Source organism: Thamnophis elegans, chromosome 15 (assembly GCF_009769535.1).
Source record: "Thamnophis elegans isolate rThaEle1 chromosome 15, rThaEle1.pri, whole genome shotgun sequence".
NCBI lineage: Eukaryota > Metazoa > Chordata > Lepidosauria > Squamata > Colubridae > Thamnophis > Thamnophis elegans.
Genome location: NC_045555.1, coordinates 17,671,818 through 17,690,085, shown reverse-complemented (window position 1 = coordinate 17,690,085; position 18,268 = coordinate 17,671,818). Strand labels below are relative to the sequence as shown.

Sequence of the window (18,268 nt, the reverse complement as noted above, 5' to 3'; positions counted from 1 at the left end):
TCTTTGCAAATGTACCTAATTAGACTGATCTGTCTTACCTTCCTGGTTCTTCCTTAAAGCTTTCAGGATCTTCAGCTCTGCCTGTAAATCATGAATCTGAGCTTTAAGAACATCAAACTCTAAAGGGTAGGAAAGGAGCAGGCATGGGTTTCAATCGGTACAGACCATTACAGCCGTACTAGATGGTGAAATTTAGCGTGCCTTCCCGTACCCATTGTTCCAGAGGCCCCGTACCAGAACGCTCCCTCCCATGTCCTGCCCCCCTGCTTGCTCCACCCACCCTCCCAGTCGTCACTCGCTCGCTCCCCCACACATGTGCAGTGTGTCCCTGACCAAACCGACAGTAGCAGCAGCCAGAACCTACCCCTGGTAACCTATGACTATCACTAAGTGTTGTATCTTATAATTCTTGGTGAATGTATTCTATTTATTTTTTTATGTACATTGTGAGGATATGCACCAAAGACAAAATTCCTTTTGGGTCCAATCACACTTGGCCAATAAAGAATTCTGTTCTGTTCGATTCTATAAGAAATTTGGAAAAGCAGTTCTAACATTTGAATTTGTGACCTGTTGCACTTTACTTTACTTTACTTTACTTTAATAAAATTTATATGCCGCCCACTCCCTTGGGACTCTGGGCAGCTCACAAGCAAGACAAAGGAACATTTAAAATTTAAAACAAAAAATACAATTATTAAAAATTCCACAACATACATTCCATCTAAGTGGGGCTGGATATCGATCAACAGCCCCAGGCCTGCCGGAACAGCCAAATCTTGGTGGCTTTATGGAAGGCCGGGAGAGTGGTAAGGGTCCAAATCTCTACGGGTGGATCGTTCCACAGGGCCGGCGCAGCTACAGACAAGGCCCTCCCTCAGGGGGGGGGGGCCGCCAGCCGGCATTGTCCGGTCGACGGCACCCAGAGGAGGCCCAACCTGTGCGATCTTGTTGGTCGTTGGGAGGTAAGTGGCAGGAGGCGGTCTCTCAGGTAGCCAGGTCCTAAACCATGTAGGGCTTTCAAAGTAACGACTAGCACCTTGAAGCGCGTCCAGAGACCAATGGGGAGCCAGTGCAGCTTGCGGAGGATGGGTGTAACATGGGTGTATCTAGGTGCACCCCATATCGCTCGCGCGGCTGCATTCTGGACCAGCTGCAGTCTTCGAACGCTCTTCAACGCTGAACTTTGAACCCTTTGCTTTCTACATGCATGCCAGAAGCACCTAGAGATTATAGACATATGACATCTAACACTAAGCAAATAAAATAGGTCATAGAAATATAGCACATGTAAAAGTATGTAGAATAAATAGTATTAAAACTAAGTGACTTTAGCCCCACATTGGACTATGTCAACAGTGTATTCTTTCACTAGTAGGAGGTCTTCTGTTGAAGGACATTGAATGCACCATACATGTGTGGGATGGATTGCTCTTCATCACATTCACACAGGATATTTCTTCTATAGGAAAGTCCCGTGTTTCTTAGATCAAAAGACAGTCTGGAACCCTCTGCTGATCTGCTTTGAATGCTTGGTGTAGATGGTTCCTGGTGGAGTCATCCTAGTTCATAAGTTAGGAGTTGGTGAATTGGATTCAACCACTGGGAACTGTTGGGCATATGTCAACCATCCCAACCACTCTTAGGAATAATTCATCCAGCATCTTTTAGACTACTTCAGCTTCAACCGCAACAATACATGAGCGCACAACAGATACAAACTCAAGGTAAACCGCTCAAAACCCGAATGCAGAAAATACGCTACCTGACTCTGTTGTGCTCCCTAAACCCCAATAAATTTAACCTTAAACTGTCTACTGTTGACCTCACCCCATTCCTAAGAGGTCGGTAAGAGGTGTGTATAAGCACATCAGTGTGCCTAACGTCCCTGTCCTAATGTCCCCATTTATTTGTACTCATTTCCTGTGTTCTTATTCATGTTTATTCTTATTCCTATTATCTTGTACATGAGTGATGAACTAACTGAATGAATGAATGAATAAATAAATAAATAATAAATTCCAATAAATTCTTGAGCCTCCCACTCTCTATCTTATTCCTTGTTCTCTCTCCTTTTCTACTTCCTCTAACCTTGCCAATATGATCATTCTTTCCCTAATCCATCATTCTTCTGCTTGCATTTCCATGCCCAAACTATGTGAGTTTCTGTTTACCTTTGATCACTCCAAGAATCAAAGTCAGACTTTATTTAGTCCAGGACGCATTGATGTTGATCAGATCATCTGCAGTCTTTGGTTCCTTTTTGTAACACGAGATGGTCATTAAAACAACTTATGTAGTAATTTTATTTTTTCTCCATTTTGATGGACATTTTGGATGGGTACATAATAGGGAATAACTAGAAGGGTTGTACGTGGAAGCTTTCATATCTGCAAACTCTGTGAATGAGATGTGATGTTTACCCATTAAGAAATTCATTAGAGTTTGTTTGACCACGCTATTGATCAAAGTACTTTCCCCCCCCTCCAAATAGTACAGCAGTGATCTATTTGGGCTTTTTTAAATGGAAAATGTTTTTCCACCCCTATCACTTCTGGAAAAAGATTTTGCATTAAAAACCATAAGTAGTCCTGATAAGATGGTTGCTAAACATTAAAAGGCAGTATAAGTGATATTGGCTTGGTGGAATATAGCATCGCACACATTATATACAGTATATTTAACTAGTAAAACCCAAATAAATATTACATCAAGTTTAATATGTGATTATCCAAACATGACAATGGCCATTACATTATTTATTAGTTGTATTATCACAAACATTTCTCATGTGAACCCACATTCTTAAGTAGCCTCCAAAGTGCAATGTGTAAAGTTTTCATTACTCTTAAGAAACAAGCAAAAGAGATTTGATATCATTACGATCCCCCTTCTTTCATTTCTTAGTGTTTGCAAAAAAATAATAATAATCTCCAACCAGTAAAATTTCCTTGGAGCATATTGATATCTAAATAGTAGCAGTTTTACTTCTTGCTAATTAAATTACACAAAATGACTCCGATGTGGGTCTCTTTGACCGTTGCCCAAGCAAACCTTGAAAAGCCTTGTAAAATCTTGCTGGTTTTTTGAATATCAGCGTGAATAAGGTCATTTTCAGGGGTGAAATCCAGCAGGTTCTGACAGGTTCTGGAGAACCAGTAGCGGAAATTTTGAGTAGTTCAGAGAACCAGCAAATGCCACCTCTGGCTAGCCCCAGAGTGGGGTGGAATGGAGATTTTGCAGTATCCTTCCCCTGCCACACCCACCAAGCCACACCACACTCATCAAGCCACGCCCACAGAACCGGTAGTAAAAAATTAAAATTTCACCCTGGTCATTTTGCTCATGTTCTGAAGTTATTAGTGAATGTCATTTAGTACATTGGAAATCTGTTCCTACTACCCTGTTAAACTCTATAAAGGGGTGGTTGGATTAAAACTCACAGGTGATTAATCGAGATTCATTGCAAGGAATGTCATTCCATCGGCCATCTAGATACAACTCTATGCAATCTTCTTCTACTCCATTAGGTTCGCCATTTGCCCATCGTGAGTATTGCATTGGGTCCCCGTTGAGGTGTTTAAAATTACCTTCTGTCTCCTGGTCGGTCATCCCAAGAAAAGTGTGTCTTTTAAGCTGTGAAGCCAGTTTTGCTAGGGCAGTGTTTTCCTCCGCATTTCTCGGAGAAGCAAGCTTTCCTCCAAACATGGAGCAGATGACCTTGCCAGTTCAAAATTGACTTCAGCTCCATTCGATGCAAATCTTTGGTTCCTATGATGGTGAAGTTTGGGAAAGCAGACTCTTGAAAATCTAAGAAGAAAATAACCAAAGTGAACTTGAGAGACTGCCTGCTACCAATACCTCCCAAAGACCCATTAGATCACACAGGGCTGGCCTCCTCCGGGTTCCGTCTACCAGCCAATGCATCTGGCTACTACCCGAGGGAGGGCCTTCTCTGTGGCAGCTCCGGCCCTTTGGAACAAACTCCCCACAGAGATTCGGACCCTCACCTCTCTCCAGGCCTTCCGAAAAGCCCTTAAAACCTGGCTGTGTTGGCAGGCCTGGGGTAGATGAGTTCCCTTCCCCTCTCGATTTGTGTGTCTGTTGGTTATTTTTAATGCTTGTATTTGTAGTTTTTGTGTTTCCCTTTCCCTCTTTGGGTTTCTGCGCCGCCCTGAGTCCCGCTGGGAATAGGCCAGCATATAAATAAAACGAAACCGAAACAATCTTTCTCGTCTGTTTTCATCGTGATTCTCCTGATTTTTAACATCAAATGAATGGAAAGAACATCAAGATGTCAGGGCTGGAAGCCATTTTGGGTATTGGGTGCTGTGGGAAACTGGGAGGGGGGATTGTATGGTGCTGGGAGATAGATAGTCAAAATAACACTCTCTTCTCCAAGAGTCAAGGCCACTCTGCCCTGTACTTAGAGGGGTGTGTCTGGGAAACATCTCCCAGTTGGGACGGTGCATTGATTGGACCATGGGATGGGCATGTGGGTGCTGGGGCATGGACCTGGACTTTCTTTTGGGTGGGGAAACCCAGAAGCTTTCAGATTTGGGTTTTCCCAGATGTGTCAATATGACATCACTAATAAAGTGGAACTTTGAAGAAACTCAAGCCTCAGAGTCTTCTTTTGTTGGGGGTGTTTCTTGGAACCCTGACATGGGAAGTATCAGAGCAAAAAATTTATAGAGGAAAAACGTGTAGCTCAAGGTTGAAATGAGAGGACCTTGATGCTCTCTGAGCTTAGTTGTTTTCTCGCAGATGTTTCACTAGCAGGATGATGATGTTACAGGGGTGGGTTGCTGCTGCTGGTGCTCCTGGTTTGCTTTGTGTGTGCTTCACTGCACCCGCACATTTACTGTAAACTGTTGTGTGCATGCTCAGAATATGAAAAAAACCCCTAAAAAACACTGGGGAACCAGTTCGGGGGCATGGCCAGCCTGGGTTGCTGCCGGTTCTTTGATCCAGGCCAAATACCACTACTGGTTCACCCAAACCAGTGTGAACCGGTAGCAACCTACCTCGGATGTACTGAGTTGGCAGTGAAACATCTGCAAGAAAACAACCGAGCTCAGAGAGCACCAAGAACCCCGCAAAAGTATTTATGAAAGTCTTTGCAAATGTACCTAATTAGACTGATCTGTCTTACCTCCCTGGTTCTTCCTTAAAGCTTCTTTCAGGACCTTCAGCTCTGCCTGTAAATCATGACCTGAGCTTTAAGAACATCAAACTCTAAAGGGTAGGAAAGGAGAGAATTAGTCTTCACTTTGGTCAGAAACAAAAACAGATTTTTAATATAATGTCAGAAAGCTTCTTGGCTGTGCGTGGTGTCAAATATGACACAGACCTATTGAGTTAGAACGCAAGATTGCTCATACCTTGCACAGTATCAATAGTTTGCTCCTCCTTAAGCCCTGACTGTTTCCCAAAGAATTGTAGTTAGGTGGGTTAGATGTTAGTTTGATTATTTTCCCAACCTACTCTGTGTAAGGCTACTGTTATTGGGCCACTGAAGTCGTATGTAGTTGGGGAGGGGGCTTTCATACTTGTATGCTGCCCAGATGTACTTCTGTGAGATGGGTGGGTATATATAAAAGATGTAAATAAATACCTTTTTAAATCTGGTTTCAAGCCCCATTATTTTTCTCTATGTTAGGTTATATTGTAAGGTAAAGGTAAAGGTTCCCCTTGCACATATGTACTAGTCGTTCCCAACTCTAGGGGGCAGTGCTCATCTCTGTTTCAAAGCCAAAGAGCCAGTGATGTCCGAAGAAATCTCTGTGTTCATGTGGCCAGCATGACTAATCGCAGAAGGCGCATGGAGCAGTGCTACCTTCCACCAAATGTGGTTCGTATTTTCTACTTGCATTTTTACATGCTTTCAACCTGCTAAATTGGCAGAAGCTGGGAGAAGTTACAGGAGCTCACTCCATTACACAGCATTAGGGATTCACACCTCCGAACTGCCAAGTTTTCAATCGACAAGCTTAATGCACTTTAAAGTGCCAGCGTGCCGCCTGGCCACAAACCAGGACATGTTTCCACTGTATGGCGGGCCGAGGGTGGCATGCCCTTTAAAGTGCCAGCACACCTGTCCTGCCATAGAGCAGGCTTGTTCTCTACTTTAAGGGGGCTTTGAGTGGGAAGGGGGGGGCTCTGCTTGGCTTTCCCCCTCTCCTCAAGTGCAGCTGGGGTGAGGGGGGTGGATGGCGCGTGCACGTGCACTATTCTGGCTGGGTGGTGGGGGGAGGCAAAATCCTGCCCGCTGCCTCACCGGCGGTTGAACCTCACCGCACGTCACTGATTTGTACAATTAGGATAGCTAGATGTGCTGTAGGAGAATAGCTGCTAGTCCAGGGGTCGGCAAGCTGTGGCTCTGGAGCCACATGTGGCTTTTTCATCCCTCTGCTGTGGTTTCCCTGTTGCTGGACAGTGCCACAATTTGAGATGATCTGGTTGGGGAGGGGGAGCATGGCACACCAGGAGGAGACTTTATGGCAAGGGCTAGATTTTCTGGTCAGCTCCACAATTGTAAGGTTTTGGTTAGGACAGGTAGAGGAAAAAGGAGCCTCATTAGGAGGAGACTCTATGTGTGTGTGGGAGGAACTGGACTTCCAGTTGGCTCCAGAATTGAATGGGGGGCTTCTGGTTAGGATCTTTGTGGCGCTTTGAGTGTTTAAGGTTGCCGACCCCGGTGCTAGTCTAAGACAACCAAAAATCAAAGGAATATGGTCATATTCCATAAATTTGCACCCCATGTGCATTTGTGTTTCCTTGTTGTTTACCTAAAGCTAGATATCTCACAGCAACAATAATAAAAAAACATGCATGAAACAATTAAAAAAAAACAATATCCAAAAACACAACACCAGAAGCAACACTCTCCCATAACAGCAATTACTGGGTTCTAGTCTCCCAACTCTTGAAAAGAAGAGATCGTTTTTTTATGGCCTTAATAGAGTGCTATGGCGATCCATCCATGCAATCAGCTGATCTACCAAAGACTTGTTTGATTAATCTACCCTCATAAAAGACGAATAGAGGGGATACTGTATATGAAGTTTAAGCAGACCCAAAAGATGGATGAGAAGAAGAGGTATACATAGTATCTATTTCAGCAAAGATTCAGTTACTCCTAACTGAAGGGGTGGGTTCCGGCAGACACTACTGACGGTTTGCTCGCGGGTATATGGCGCGGGCATGCTTTGCGTCTGTGTGCATGTGCAGTGCAATAAAAATGTTCTGCACATGTGCAGAAGCGAAAAACAAGATGGTGGCGCCTATGGCTCCACCTGGAGAACCAGTTTGGGTGTGTGGCAGGCCTGGGTCGCTGCCGGTTCCAATGACCAGGCTACCAAACCACTACCAGTTCGGCCAAACTGGTCCGAATCGGTAGAAACCTACCACTGTCCCAGATGATAGCTTTGAATGTTTTTCACCATGCAAAGTGTCGAGAGCAAACAATCATTGCATATTCCTTTAATATCTACATAAAAACCAAAAGCATTCTGTAAAATCTCGGCTCCTTCCTACCTCTTACCTTTACCTGCATTATCTCCTTTTTCCCCTTTCAGCCCTCGATCTCCGATTGAGCCAGGAGGTCCAGCTTTTCCCCGGGGTCCCTGTATTCCTTTTGATCCTGCCAATTCAATTTAAAATGCACAAAAGGTAAGTGAAGAAAATGATTATCATCATAGCTAAGATGATAAGATCAGGTGGTGATGAAAGAGTTGCTCTAAATATATTTGTGCAGGTGAACCATCATTGGTCACCAAATAGAACATAGAATAATAAGTTGGAGCAGCGGTGAAATCTGATTTTTTTCCCCTGCCAGTTATGTGGGCGTGGCTTGGTTGGGGTGTGTGTCATGTGACTTGGTGGGTGTGGCTATGAGGAGCCGAGGTGGCGCAGTGGTTAGGGTGAGGTACTGCAGGCCACTTCAGCTGACTGTTATCTGCAGTTCAGCGGTTCTAATCTCACCGGCTCAAGGTTACTCAGCCTTCCATCCTTCCGAGGTGGGTGAAATGAGGACCTAGACTGTGGGGGCGATATGCTGACTCTGTAAACCGCTTAGAGAGGGCTGAAAGCCTATGAAGCGGTATATAAGTCTAACTGCTATATGACTGGGGGGGGTCAAAAGACAGAAACTCACTTTAACAATGTCCTGCTGGAGCAGGGGGCTGGACTAGCCTCTTCCAGCCCTGGATTGCTGTGCTCTTTCAAGGTGTCCTCTGAAGCTGCATCTAGCGCCAAGTTTGTGGTCCTTCCTCCCTCTTTTTTCCCTCCCTCCCTCTCTCCCCTCCCCCTCCCTCTTTCTTCCTTCCATCCCTCCCTCACTTTTTTCTTTCTTTCCTTGCTTCCTTCCTTCCCTCACTTTTTTCTCCCCATCCCTCCCTCTTCCTTCCTTCCCTCCCTCCCTCCTTCACTTTTTTCTCCCATCCCTCCCTTCCTTCCTTCCTCCCTCCTCCCTCCTTCACTTTTTTCTCCCATCCCTCCCTCCCTCCCTTTCTTTCTTTCCTTCCTTCTTTCTTTCCTTCCTCCTTCCTTCCTTCCTTTCTTCCTTTCTTTCTTTCACAGCACTCCTCACCCCCTATTTTTGGCCTCCCTGGCTTACTGCCGCTCTCCCTGCCAAAAATGGGCCACGCTAAGGCCTCCCATGGCCCATCTTGGCTAGCAGAGTGCTGCTGGAGGCTGGGGAGGCCAAAAAAGGGCCATGTGGGGGTTTAGGAGGCCCCCTCATGGCCTGTTTTTGTATGCAGATTGCTGCTGGAGGCTGAGGACGAGGGTGAAATGAGTCATGCATCCCCCATGACCCATTTTGTCTGGTAAAGTGCTGCAGGGGGCATCATCCTATCTCCCTCCCTGCCACCCTCGCCAGCCCATAGAGGAGAACTACAATGCTGATTTGGCCCTCAAAGAAATCCAGTTTGACACCCCTGGACTAGACGTACCTACTTCCCTCAATTGTTCAGAGTTTTTGCTTCCTTTTACAGGATGTAGAATTTATCACTGAGCGATTCTTCTGGCCCTAATGTTTGTAGTCAACATAGATCTAAGAAAAACTAAAGAACTGTTTGTGCTGTACCTGGGTCTCCTTTTGGCCCTGGAGGTCCTTCCTTCCCATCTCTTCCTGGTAAGCCATTACTCCCTGGGGTTCCTGGCAATCCATTCATGCCAGGAACCACAGGGCAGATGTTGACTTTCTCTTCACATCTGCATGTCTCAGGATCTGACGGCTTCACCAGTGACACTCCCAGCACCAGGGTGTAGAAAGCATGAAGCAGCATATCTTAAGAACGAGACCTAAAGAGGAGGAAAATAGTACATATTTCGTTTCCCTTTGTTTGGGATAAATAGCATTCTGACATTTTGTGGTGTTTCTGCTGGTGGTACAAGGATAGGATGGCCTCCCCCCACCACCACTTTCCCATTGGTCAATTGGAGGGAAACCTGGTGGTTGTGGCCCGTGAAGCTGGTGGCAGACTCAGACAATGAGGAGGTTGGGGAGGAACATGGGCCAGTCCTGGAGTCTGGGGAAGGCTCTGCTCTGATGAGGGCTCTGTGTTGGAGGCAGAGATGGGGGCCAGGGCCGTCTGACAGCTATCAGCTGCCTTCAGAGTCAGACATCAGTGAGGCAGAAGAACAGCTGGAGCCTGTTCCCAGTTTGCGCATGCATAGAGCTGCCAGGAGAAGGGAACAGCTAAAGAACACGGGTTGACTTGGGAGTAAAGGCACAGGTGGACAGTGAATGGCCCTTCCCATAGGGAATAAAAGAGGAGTGAAAGGGGAGAGGAGTTTGCAGGAGACAATTAGTTCAATTCATTAGGGTGAAGATCTGTTCCTGACAAGTAATTGCTGCTACAGAGTGGCATTTGGAAAGTATCGCCTGGCAGCTCTCCAAGCCTGATAAAGGTCTGTAGTTGTGAAATCACTTGAAAGACTGTTGGCCAGGACTCTGCTGGAGAGGAATTCACTTTAAACTAAATAAAAGGGGTTTTATCAGGACAAGGAGTCAGCTTCATGCTTTTGGCAAGCCTAGGTCAGAACCTGGGTGATGGTGCCCCCCTATTCTTTTCTATGTTTTGAGGTCATCAGAAGCAAAGAAGACTGTAGCTTGTTTCATATTGTATGAGGGACTAAAAATTAGAAATTGTTCTAATGTCTACTCAAGCAGTACATCATCAAGATAAAGAGCGAGAGGAGGAATTCTGGGAGTTGACGTCCAGAAGTCTTAATGCTGCCAAGTTTGAACACCCCTGGGTTTTTTTTTCTAAAGGGTTAGGGGTGCAAGGGTCTTGTAACTTGACAGCTTTAAGGCTTGCATGTTTCAAATGCCAGAGTTTCTGAGCCAACAAGCAAGAGTGTTGTTAAGTGAGTTTTACCACATTTTACAAGTTGACCACGCCCACCCAGTCACATGGCTGGCAAGCCACTCCCACCTGGTCACGTGACCGGCAAGCCACTCCCACCCAATCACATGGCCAGCAAGCCACTCCCACAAAGCAGACCACACCTACAGAAGAGGTTCTAAAAAAATTTTGAAACCCACCACTGGGATCTAAGGATCCTGTGGGCCACATCCAGCCCCCAGGTCTTGACTTTGACACCCCTGAGCTACAACATTACAGGGGTCATCCTGATGCTACCTACAACATTTGTGCTTCACAGATTCTATATCATGGAATATTTGCCATATTTTTCAGAGTATAAGATGCACCTTCCCCCCCCCCAAAAAAGAGGGTGAAAATCTGGGTGAATCTTACACACTGAATACAGCAGTTTTAGCCTCCCCAAACCCCACCCCCTTTGCAAAAATGGCCATGCATAGCCTTTAGGAGGCTTCCAGAATGTTCCTGGTGGCTGGGGAGGGCAAAATGAGCAAAAAATGGTCCGTTTTTTGCTCGTTTTTGCCCCCTCAGTCCCTAGGAGCACTCTACAAGCCTCCTAAAGGCTATGCATGCCCGTTTTTGACAAAAAACAGGCCCATTTGGTGAAAAACGGGCCATTTTTGGGAGATCTGCAGAGTGCAAAACCCTTTTTAAAAAAATTTGCCTCTTCAAAATCTTGGTGTGTCTTATACTCCGGGGCATCTTATAGTCCGAAAAATACAGTATACTGTATATTATGTTTCATTGCACTGTCTGCCAGATGTTCAGGCTGCATTTAGTATTTCTATCTACTTATCGAGCCCTTCCCAAGCACCTGGGATGGGCTGCTGTGGCTATTTTGTGGTGTTACAGATATTGTTGCAGGATGTAAGCTGATCCAAGTCAAGCTGCCTTTTGCAATTGACTGAAGATAAAGATAAGAGTTGTAGGAGTTCATAAATTGTGGGCCTGTTTTGGCGGGGTGGTGGTGGTGGCTATTATTCTTGAAATAGATTGATCAGTATTCAACTGGGAAAGGCAATTATGCGTACGTGGCTTCCCCCCACCCACCCACCCTATGCACTTTTTAAATGTCTTGTTTAGTTTTACTTTGTCCTTATGTGCTTTTTTCTTTCTTTTGTTTTGGAGGTTGCATTTTAATGTTGCGAATAAAATAAATAATATTAAAAGAAGAAAATTAAGGAATAGGATCGTATCAGGGCTGAGCTGCTACGGGTTCACCCGGGTTCGGAAAACCCGTAACTAATGTTATGGCAGGTTTGAGAACTCCAAATCTCTCCCCTGGCTGGCCCTGCCCCGTCCACCCCTCCCCTCCCAGGAGTTTCCATGCAGCCCATTTTTGATGCAAGGTAAGTGCAGGGCCTGTGCGGAGGCTGAGGGAGGGGGGAAATGAGCCTCCTGGAGGTTCCAGAAGGCTTAAGATTAGGGTTAGGGCCTGTTTCTGGCCTTCGGAGGGCTTCTGGATCCTGGGGGAGGAAGTTTTCACCCTCCCAGTAGCTCAAGGAGAGCCTCTGGAGCCTGGGGAAGGCAAAAACACACACACCCCTCAGTGCAGATACAGACTAGGCCATGCCCACCATGGCCACATCCATCCGGCAACTGGGCAGAGAGCCCATTGCTGAAATTTTTGAAGCCCAACACTGGACTGAATGCCTACTATTACCACGCATCACCCACCAGCTGTGTAATAATCCAGAAGACCTTGTTTGTTTCTACTAGAAAACAAAAAAAAGTGTCTCCTTGTTTCTGAGAAAAAAAATTAAGCAAGCTCAACAGATAGTTGCATGTGCAAATATCTGATTTGTTCCATAGTGGCTGAACTAGTTAATCATCAGCGTCGTTCTGGAAGCCAAATGGAATAACCTTCCCTCGTTTAAAAGACAATGCTTATCAGGTCATCTTAGATCAAGAGAGATGGAAAAACAGACATGGCCACTGAAAGTCCTTCACAGGGATCAAACGTTATTAATTAAGTTAATCAGTCGGGCATTATGCAACAGATCATCAAATGCATACAATCTAATAACAGCCATTACTGGGATCATGGAGAAAGGTGTCTCCTCATGAACTGGAGAAGGCTGATGACTTCTTTCTATCGGTCCATGATAGAAAGTGTCCTCACATACTGTATAACAGTATGGTATGCTCGGGGTGGGTTGCTGCTGGCGTTACTGCTGGTTCGTTGCATGCAAAACCTTTGCACAAAAACAGGTCTGCGCATGGGCGAAACATTAAAAAATGGGGAAAAAAATTGCAATGAAAATTGTTCTGTGCACCAAAAATCAAGATGGCGCCGCCGTTGGAGAAATGGTTTGGGGGCGTGGCAGGCCTGGGTTCAACAACCAGGCCGCCAAACCACTACCAGTTCGGCCGAACCGGTCCTAACTGGTAGGAATCCACCACTGGGTATGCTGGTTTAACAGTTGCGGACTGGGAAGGCACTACAGAGAATGATCAATTCAGCACAAGAAACCATTGGTTGCCCCTTAACACCACCGGATGACATTGCCAGGTCTCGCTGCTTTAGCAGAGTAAGGAAGATACTTAGGGATGATTCACACCCTGGCCAGTGTCTCTTCTCATTTTTACCATTGGGCAGAAGACACAGAAGTATAACCAGCTGGACAAACAGGTTAAAAAACAGCTTCTACCCATGGGCTGTCAGACTCTTAAACACACTATAATACCACAGACATATTAATATGACGAATTTCACTGGTGCCGGTGTAATGTCTAATATGTATATACCATGATATAAGGAGTGGTGTGATCCTGCCGGTTTAACAACTGGTTCGGTGATTGCGCACTCTTTAACAAAACTTACCTTCCAAGTTACTTCTGGGGAGTAACACAGCTGAGGCACAGCAATCCACTCTGCTGTATGAATCAGCTGAGAGCATATAGGTAAGTAAAGCACAGGAGCGGGAGGGCAGGCCCTCCTGATCATCAGAGCGAGCTGTTTCGCTACCCAGCTGATTGTTGGAGCTACCGGTTCGCCTGAACTGGGCTGAACCGGCTGAATCCTTCCACTGGATATAAGATCTTACCCCAGAGTACTATACATGTTGCACAAAATATGATGAACATATGGAAACGTATGACTAGGTTCCTCCCCTAACTACTTGTATAAGGATATTCTTTATATTATTCATGTTGTTTTCAGAGGTGGGTTGCTCCCAGTTTGGCCCGGATCGGGTGAGCTAGTAGCGGTGGTAGTGGGAGGCTCCGCCCACCCACCTGGATGCTTCTGAGCACATGAGTGCACGAGCAAACCGGTAGTAAAAACAAATGGAAACCCACTACTGGTTGTGTTGTATTCTTGTTATGGACTGCACCAGTAGAGGCTAAACCAATTTCATTGTATACATGATATACCATGACAATAAAGGCTTTGAACTTTGGACTCATGAAATTGTGCTGGAGCTGCAATGGTTGAGTCATCAACTCTTTGGACCTTTGAGCCCATGGACTACTCAAGGTAGCATCAACATATCACATTTTCCTCCTGGAACGTTTTGTCTCTGCTTTCCTTGTTTTTAGGCTATTTCTTTCTTCTTTTCTGCTTGAGTAAATAAATAGTCACACTGTCTGTCACAACTTTCAATGGCGTACAAAGTCATGATGCATTACTTTATCTTACTGTTTCAAATTTCATTTGTTTCAGCTTGCTGCTTCACATTTCCTTTAGTTTATCTTAATTCCTGCTTTTAAGTGGTTTCCTGTGTAACTCAAGATTTAATAAATCTCATTAATGCTGATTTTACTGTAAAGTAGCATCAACATCGATCCTTTGGGGTATCAATTATTCCAGAACAGCCAAACATAGAGACACAGCCCTATCAAAGCTTAAATTTGTTGCACTTGTAATCTATACAATATAGAATCATTTATTTATCAAATGATTCACAAAATCATGTTCGTTGCGCTACTGATTTAATGCAGAAGTTAAAAATCTAGCCCACTTAGCCTAAAACATTTCAGGCTGCTGCTGCTGTTTATTAAGCTTGACTGCACCTCAGATACCGATTTGCTGATCCTACGTTTGTTTTATTTTATGGAAGATTATCTGATACTTTTGAGAATTGCTACAAAGGGACTGCTTTGTGGAATAATAAACATTTCACATCTTGTGTTGTGCTGTGAATAAAGAAGGGAAATGAGTAGTTTCAGAAATAGTCTATTTGGCAAAAGAATTTGATATTTTAGGGGTTGTTTTCTTGCAGAATTTCATTACCCAACCAGGGAATGTCATCAGTGCTAGAAGGGAGAGGGGTTTGTGGGGGGGGGAGGACAATGACTCTGGGATCCTTGGTGCTCTCTGAGTTTTATTACTTTCTTGTAGATATTTCATTACCCCAACTAGGGAACATCATCAGTGCTAGAAGAAGGATGGGGTGCGTGGAGGAAGAAGAGGAGGAGGGGAAAGGAGGAGGAGGATGACAAGGAAGAGGAGGAGAAGGGGAAAGGAGAAAGAGGATGACAATGAGGAAGAGGAAGAGGAGGAGGAGAAAGACTGTGGGGTCCTTGGTGCTCTCTGAGCTTGATTATTTCCTTGCAGACATTTCATTACCTAAACTATGATGATATTACCTAGTTTGGATAATGAAACATTTGCAACCTCAGAGTACCAAGGAGGACCCCTCCTTTCAACCCTGAGCTAAACTTTTATAAATAAATAAACTTTTATAAATGAATAAAAAATAAAACCTTTCATTAACTTAGTCTATTCCTTGCTGCGGCATTCTCTTTCCCCTTTTAGTTTATTCTCTTGTTTCCTTGTCATGTTTTGTTCACCTCACCTGGATCTCCCCTCCCCTCCACATTTTTTACCCGTCAAAAATAATTAAGATTCTGCTTCAGAAATCCCAGGAAACAGATTAACAAGCAGAAGGTTTCTTAAGCAAGTTTGATACAGAAAAAGACTTACTTACACAGCAGTGAAAGAAACCAACTCTTCGTGTATGCGTTTCTCAGGCAGTGATTTTGCAAAATCTGATTCTTTCATTAATCATTTTCTAAAACAACAGGGGGAAAAATACTTATTTGTTGTCTGATTTCACCCAGTTTTTTTTACCTGTTGCGGGAACTCCAGGGGAATTCACTCTTCAGTCCCAATTCAGTTGAAATACGTTGCAACCATTTGCAGCAGAAGAAAAGTACAGATGAAGCAAGAGTGATCTCGGGGAATTGCTTTTTTTTTTTAAAAAAAAAAAGCAAATCAACAAACCAACTTTCGCTTTAAACAAAGAAGAACATGTGTGTGTTGCGAAATGTTACAACACAGGATAGGACAGAACAAATTGAAAAGAATTTACTGGGGGAAACTGGCAAAAAGCTATACGGCAAAGAAGATAAAAAAGGAATGAGTGCAAGAAAAGTTGGAAATAAGATATTAGACAATCACTCCAAGAATTTGGCCAGATCCCATGGCTCTGGTGGCTATAAAATACCAATGGTGCATCGTTGCCTAGAGCAGGGTTTCTAGACTCTTGGGTGGGGACAAATTAAAATTTTAGTTCACTAACTCCCTCATACTGAGGGAAGGGGTGGCTCAGTGGCCTAAGACACTGAGTGTGTTAATCAGCAAGGTTGGCAGTTCAGCGGTTTGAATCCCTAGCGCCATGTAACAGAGTGAGCTCCCATTACTTATCCCAGCTTCTGCCAACCTAGCAGTTTGAAAGCATGTAAAAAATGCAAGTAGAAAAATAGAAACCACCTTTGGTGGGAAGGTAACAGCGCTCCATGCGCCTTCGGCGTTTAGTCATGCCGGCCACTTGACCACAGAGATGTCTTCGGACAGCGCTGGCTCTTCAGCTTTGAAACAGAGATGAGCACCGCCCCCTAGAGTTGGGAATGACTAGCATATATGTACGAGGGGATCCTTTACCTTTTTTTTTTTTTTTTTTTAAGATATTCTCTTTTTTTTTTTTTTTTTTTTTTTTAATGTATATTTTATTATGTTTTCATTCTATACAATCACATATTCACTGTGCTTGATCAGGGCATATGACATTGAATAATAAACACGGCCCTCACTCATATAGAAAATGCCCTCTACAATACAAACCCAGTATACCACCTTGGCCTGCCATACACCCTCTTTCAACCCCCTCCAACTTTCATTCTTCCTTCTCACACACCCCTCTCCATTCCCTCCCTCCCTTCTCCTCCTCCTCTCTCTCACCCTCTCCACCCTCCTTCTTCTTTCACTCGACTCTTTCCTTCGGTATCTATTACCTTCCAGTATATTCGGTTTGTACTATTTTCGCACTAACATTGAAAAGCCACAGTATACAAATACAATCATGGAATTTAACACATATTGTATTTCCCCCCTCCCCCCTCCCCCTAAATCCCCACCTCCCTTCCCTCCCCCCGACTTCCCAAAGACCATACGTGGTATAATTTTGAACAATCACAGTCTGAAATATCTCTACATTGAACTCAGCTTCTTACTGTTACCCAAATTTTAAACAATTTAAATTATTACTGATACTAAGCATAAGCTATCTGGAGTTTTTTAGTCCCATATTTACTTTTTATGTAATCAATCCACTTTTTCCAGTCTCTTTTGTATCTCTCGTTTGAATGTTCTTTGAGATATGCTGAGATTTTGGCCATTTCGGCTAAGTTCATAACTTTCAAAGTCCATTCTTGAATGGTGGGTAAATCTTTCTTCTTCCAATACTGCGCCACCAAGAGTCTTGCTGCCGTTATTAAATACAGGATCAAATTAGTCTCTGCTACTGTAAAATCAATGCATATACCCAGTAAAAACAGCTGGGGGGTAAATTTTATCCTTCTTTTAAAGATGTTTTGCAGGATCCACCATATTTTTATCCAAAATGCCTTAACATTACGACATGTCCACCATATATGAAAATATGTAGCATCACAAGAACCACATCTCCAACATTTAGGTTGAACATTTGGATACATAGAGGCAAGCTTTTAGGATCTAGGTGCCATCTATAAAACATCTTATAAAAATTTTCTCTCAAGTTTTGTGCTTGTGTAAATTTCACATTTCTTACCCAGATTCTTTCCCATGTTTCAAGCATTATTGGTTCCTCGACATTCTGAGCCCATTTTATCATACAATCCTTAATCAGTTCCGTTTCAGAATCCATCTGTACTAATACATTATATATCCTCTTTATATGCATTGAGCTTTGATCTCTTATTTGTTTAAACAGATTATCCTCAACTTTTACAAAGCCAGTTTTTTGATCTGTTTTCCACCTAGCTTGTAGTTGACCATACTGAAACCACGTTTGAACTACCTTCTCTTCTTTAAGTACCTCTAAAGATTTTAGTTCCATCACCCCTCTTTCTGAGATAAGAAGTTGTCTATAGGTGGTTCTATCGTGTTTTTGTTCTACATTCATATTTTCAATTGCATGTCTAGGAATTGCCCACATGGGCACTTTATCATTTAGTTTATGTTGATATTTTTTCCAAACCCGCAATAAAGCATTTCTTAAGATGTGATTTTTAAATTTCTTATCCGTTTTTTTTGTTAAATAACAGGTAAGCATGCCAACCATATAACAAATCATATCCCTCGATATTCAAAATTCTGTCATTAGTTAGATGAATCCAATCACTAATTGCAGATAATGCCACTGCGTCATAGTATAATTTTAAGTTAGGTAATTTCAATCCTCCTCTTTCACGTGCATCTTGCATTATTTTCATCTTTACCCTCGGCTTCTTTCCTGCCCACACAAATTTGTTGATACCCTTCTGCCATTCTAAAAGATTCGCATCTCTTTTAAGTATTGGTAACATTTGAAAAAGAAATAAAAATTTTGGTAAAATGTTCATTTTTACTGCCGCTATTCTACCCAGCAAGGACAAATGCAGTTTTTCCC

The 18,268-nt window shown here is 43.7% G+C and overlaps 1 protein-coding gene across 3 annotated transcripts; it reads right to left on the bottom strand.

Annotated features, from left to right (window-relative positions):
• Positions 1-15,583, bottom strand: LOC116518458 (mannose-binding protein-like). 3 transcript variants are annotated; one of them, XM_032231875.1, is made up of 4 exons: positions 15,469-15,583; positions 9,092-9,309; positions 7,547-7,645; positions 1-119 (listed from the first exon to the last, which is right to left on the bottom strand). In XM_032231875.1, exons 2-4 carry the CDS (start codon positions 9,291-9,293, stop codon positions 16-18), a joined length of 405 nt encoding a protein of 134 aa, XP_032087766.1. In that variant the 5' UTR covers positions 9,294-9,309; positions 15,469-15,583; the 3' UTR covers positions 1-15. The 3 variants fall into 3 exon arrangements, with proteins under 3 accessions (XP_032087766.1, XP_032087768.1, XP_032087767.1); XM_032231877.1 differs by having other exon boundaries at positions 7,553-7,645; positions 15,469-15,582; XM_032231876.1 differs by lacking the exon at positions 15,469-15,583 and adding an exon at positions 15,326-15,426.
• Positions 15,584-18,268: the final 2,685 nt, after the last annotated feature.

Excerpts from the sequence above, each read along its gene's own strand:
- LOC116518458 (XM_032231875.1), bottom strand. The coding sequence starts at position 9,293 with ATGCTGCTTCATGCTTTCTACACCCTGGTGCTGGGAGTGTCACTGGTG. Across the intron at positions 7,646-9,091 it reads AGGGCCAAAAGGAGACCCAG|GATCAAAAGGAATACAGGGA; the intron begins GTACAGCACAAA and ends TTGAATTGGCAG. Across the intron at positions 120-7,546 it reads AGGAGATAATGCAGGTAAAG|AGTTTGATGTTCTTAAAGCT; the intron begins GTAAGAGGTAGG and ends CCTACCCTTTAG.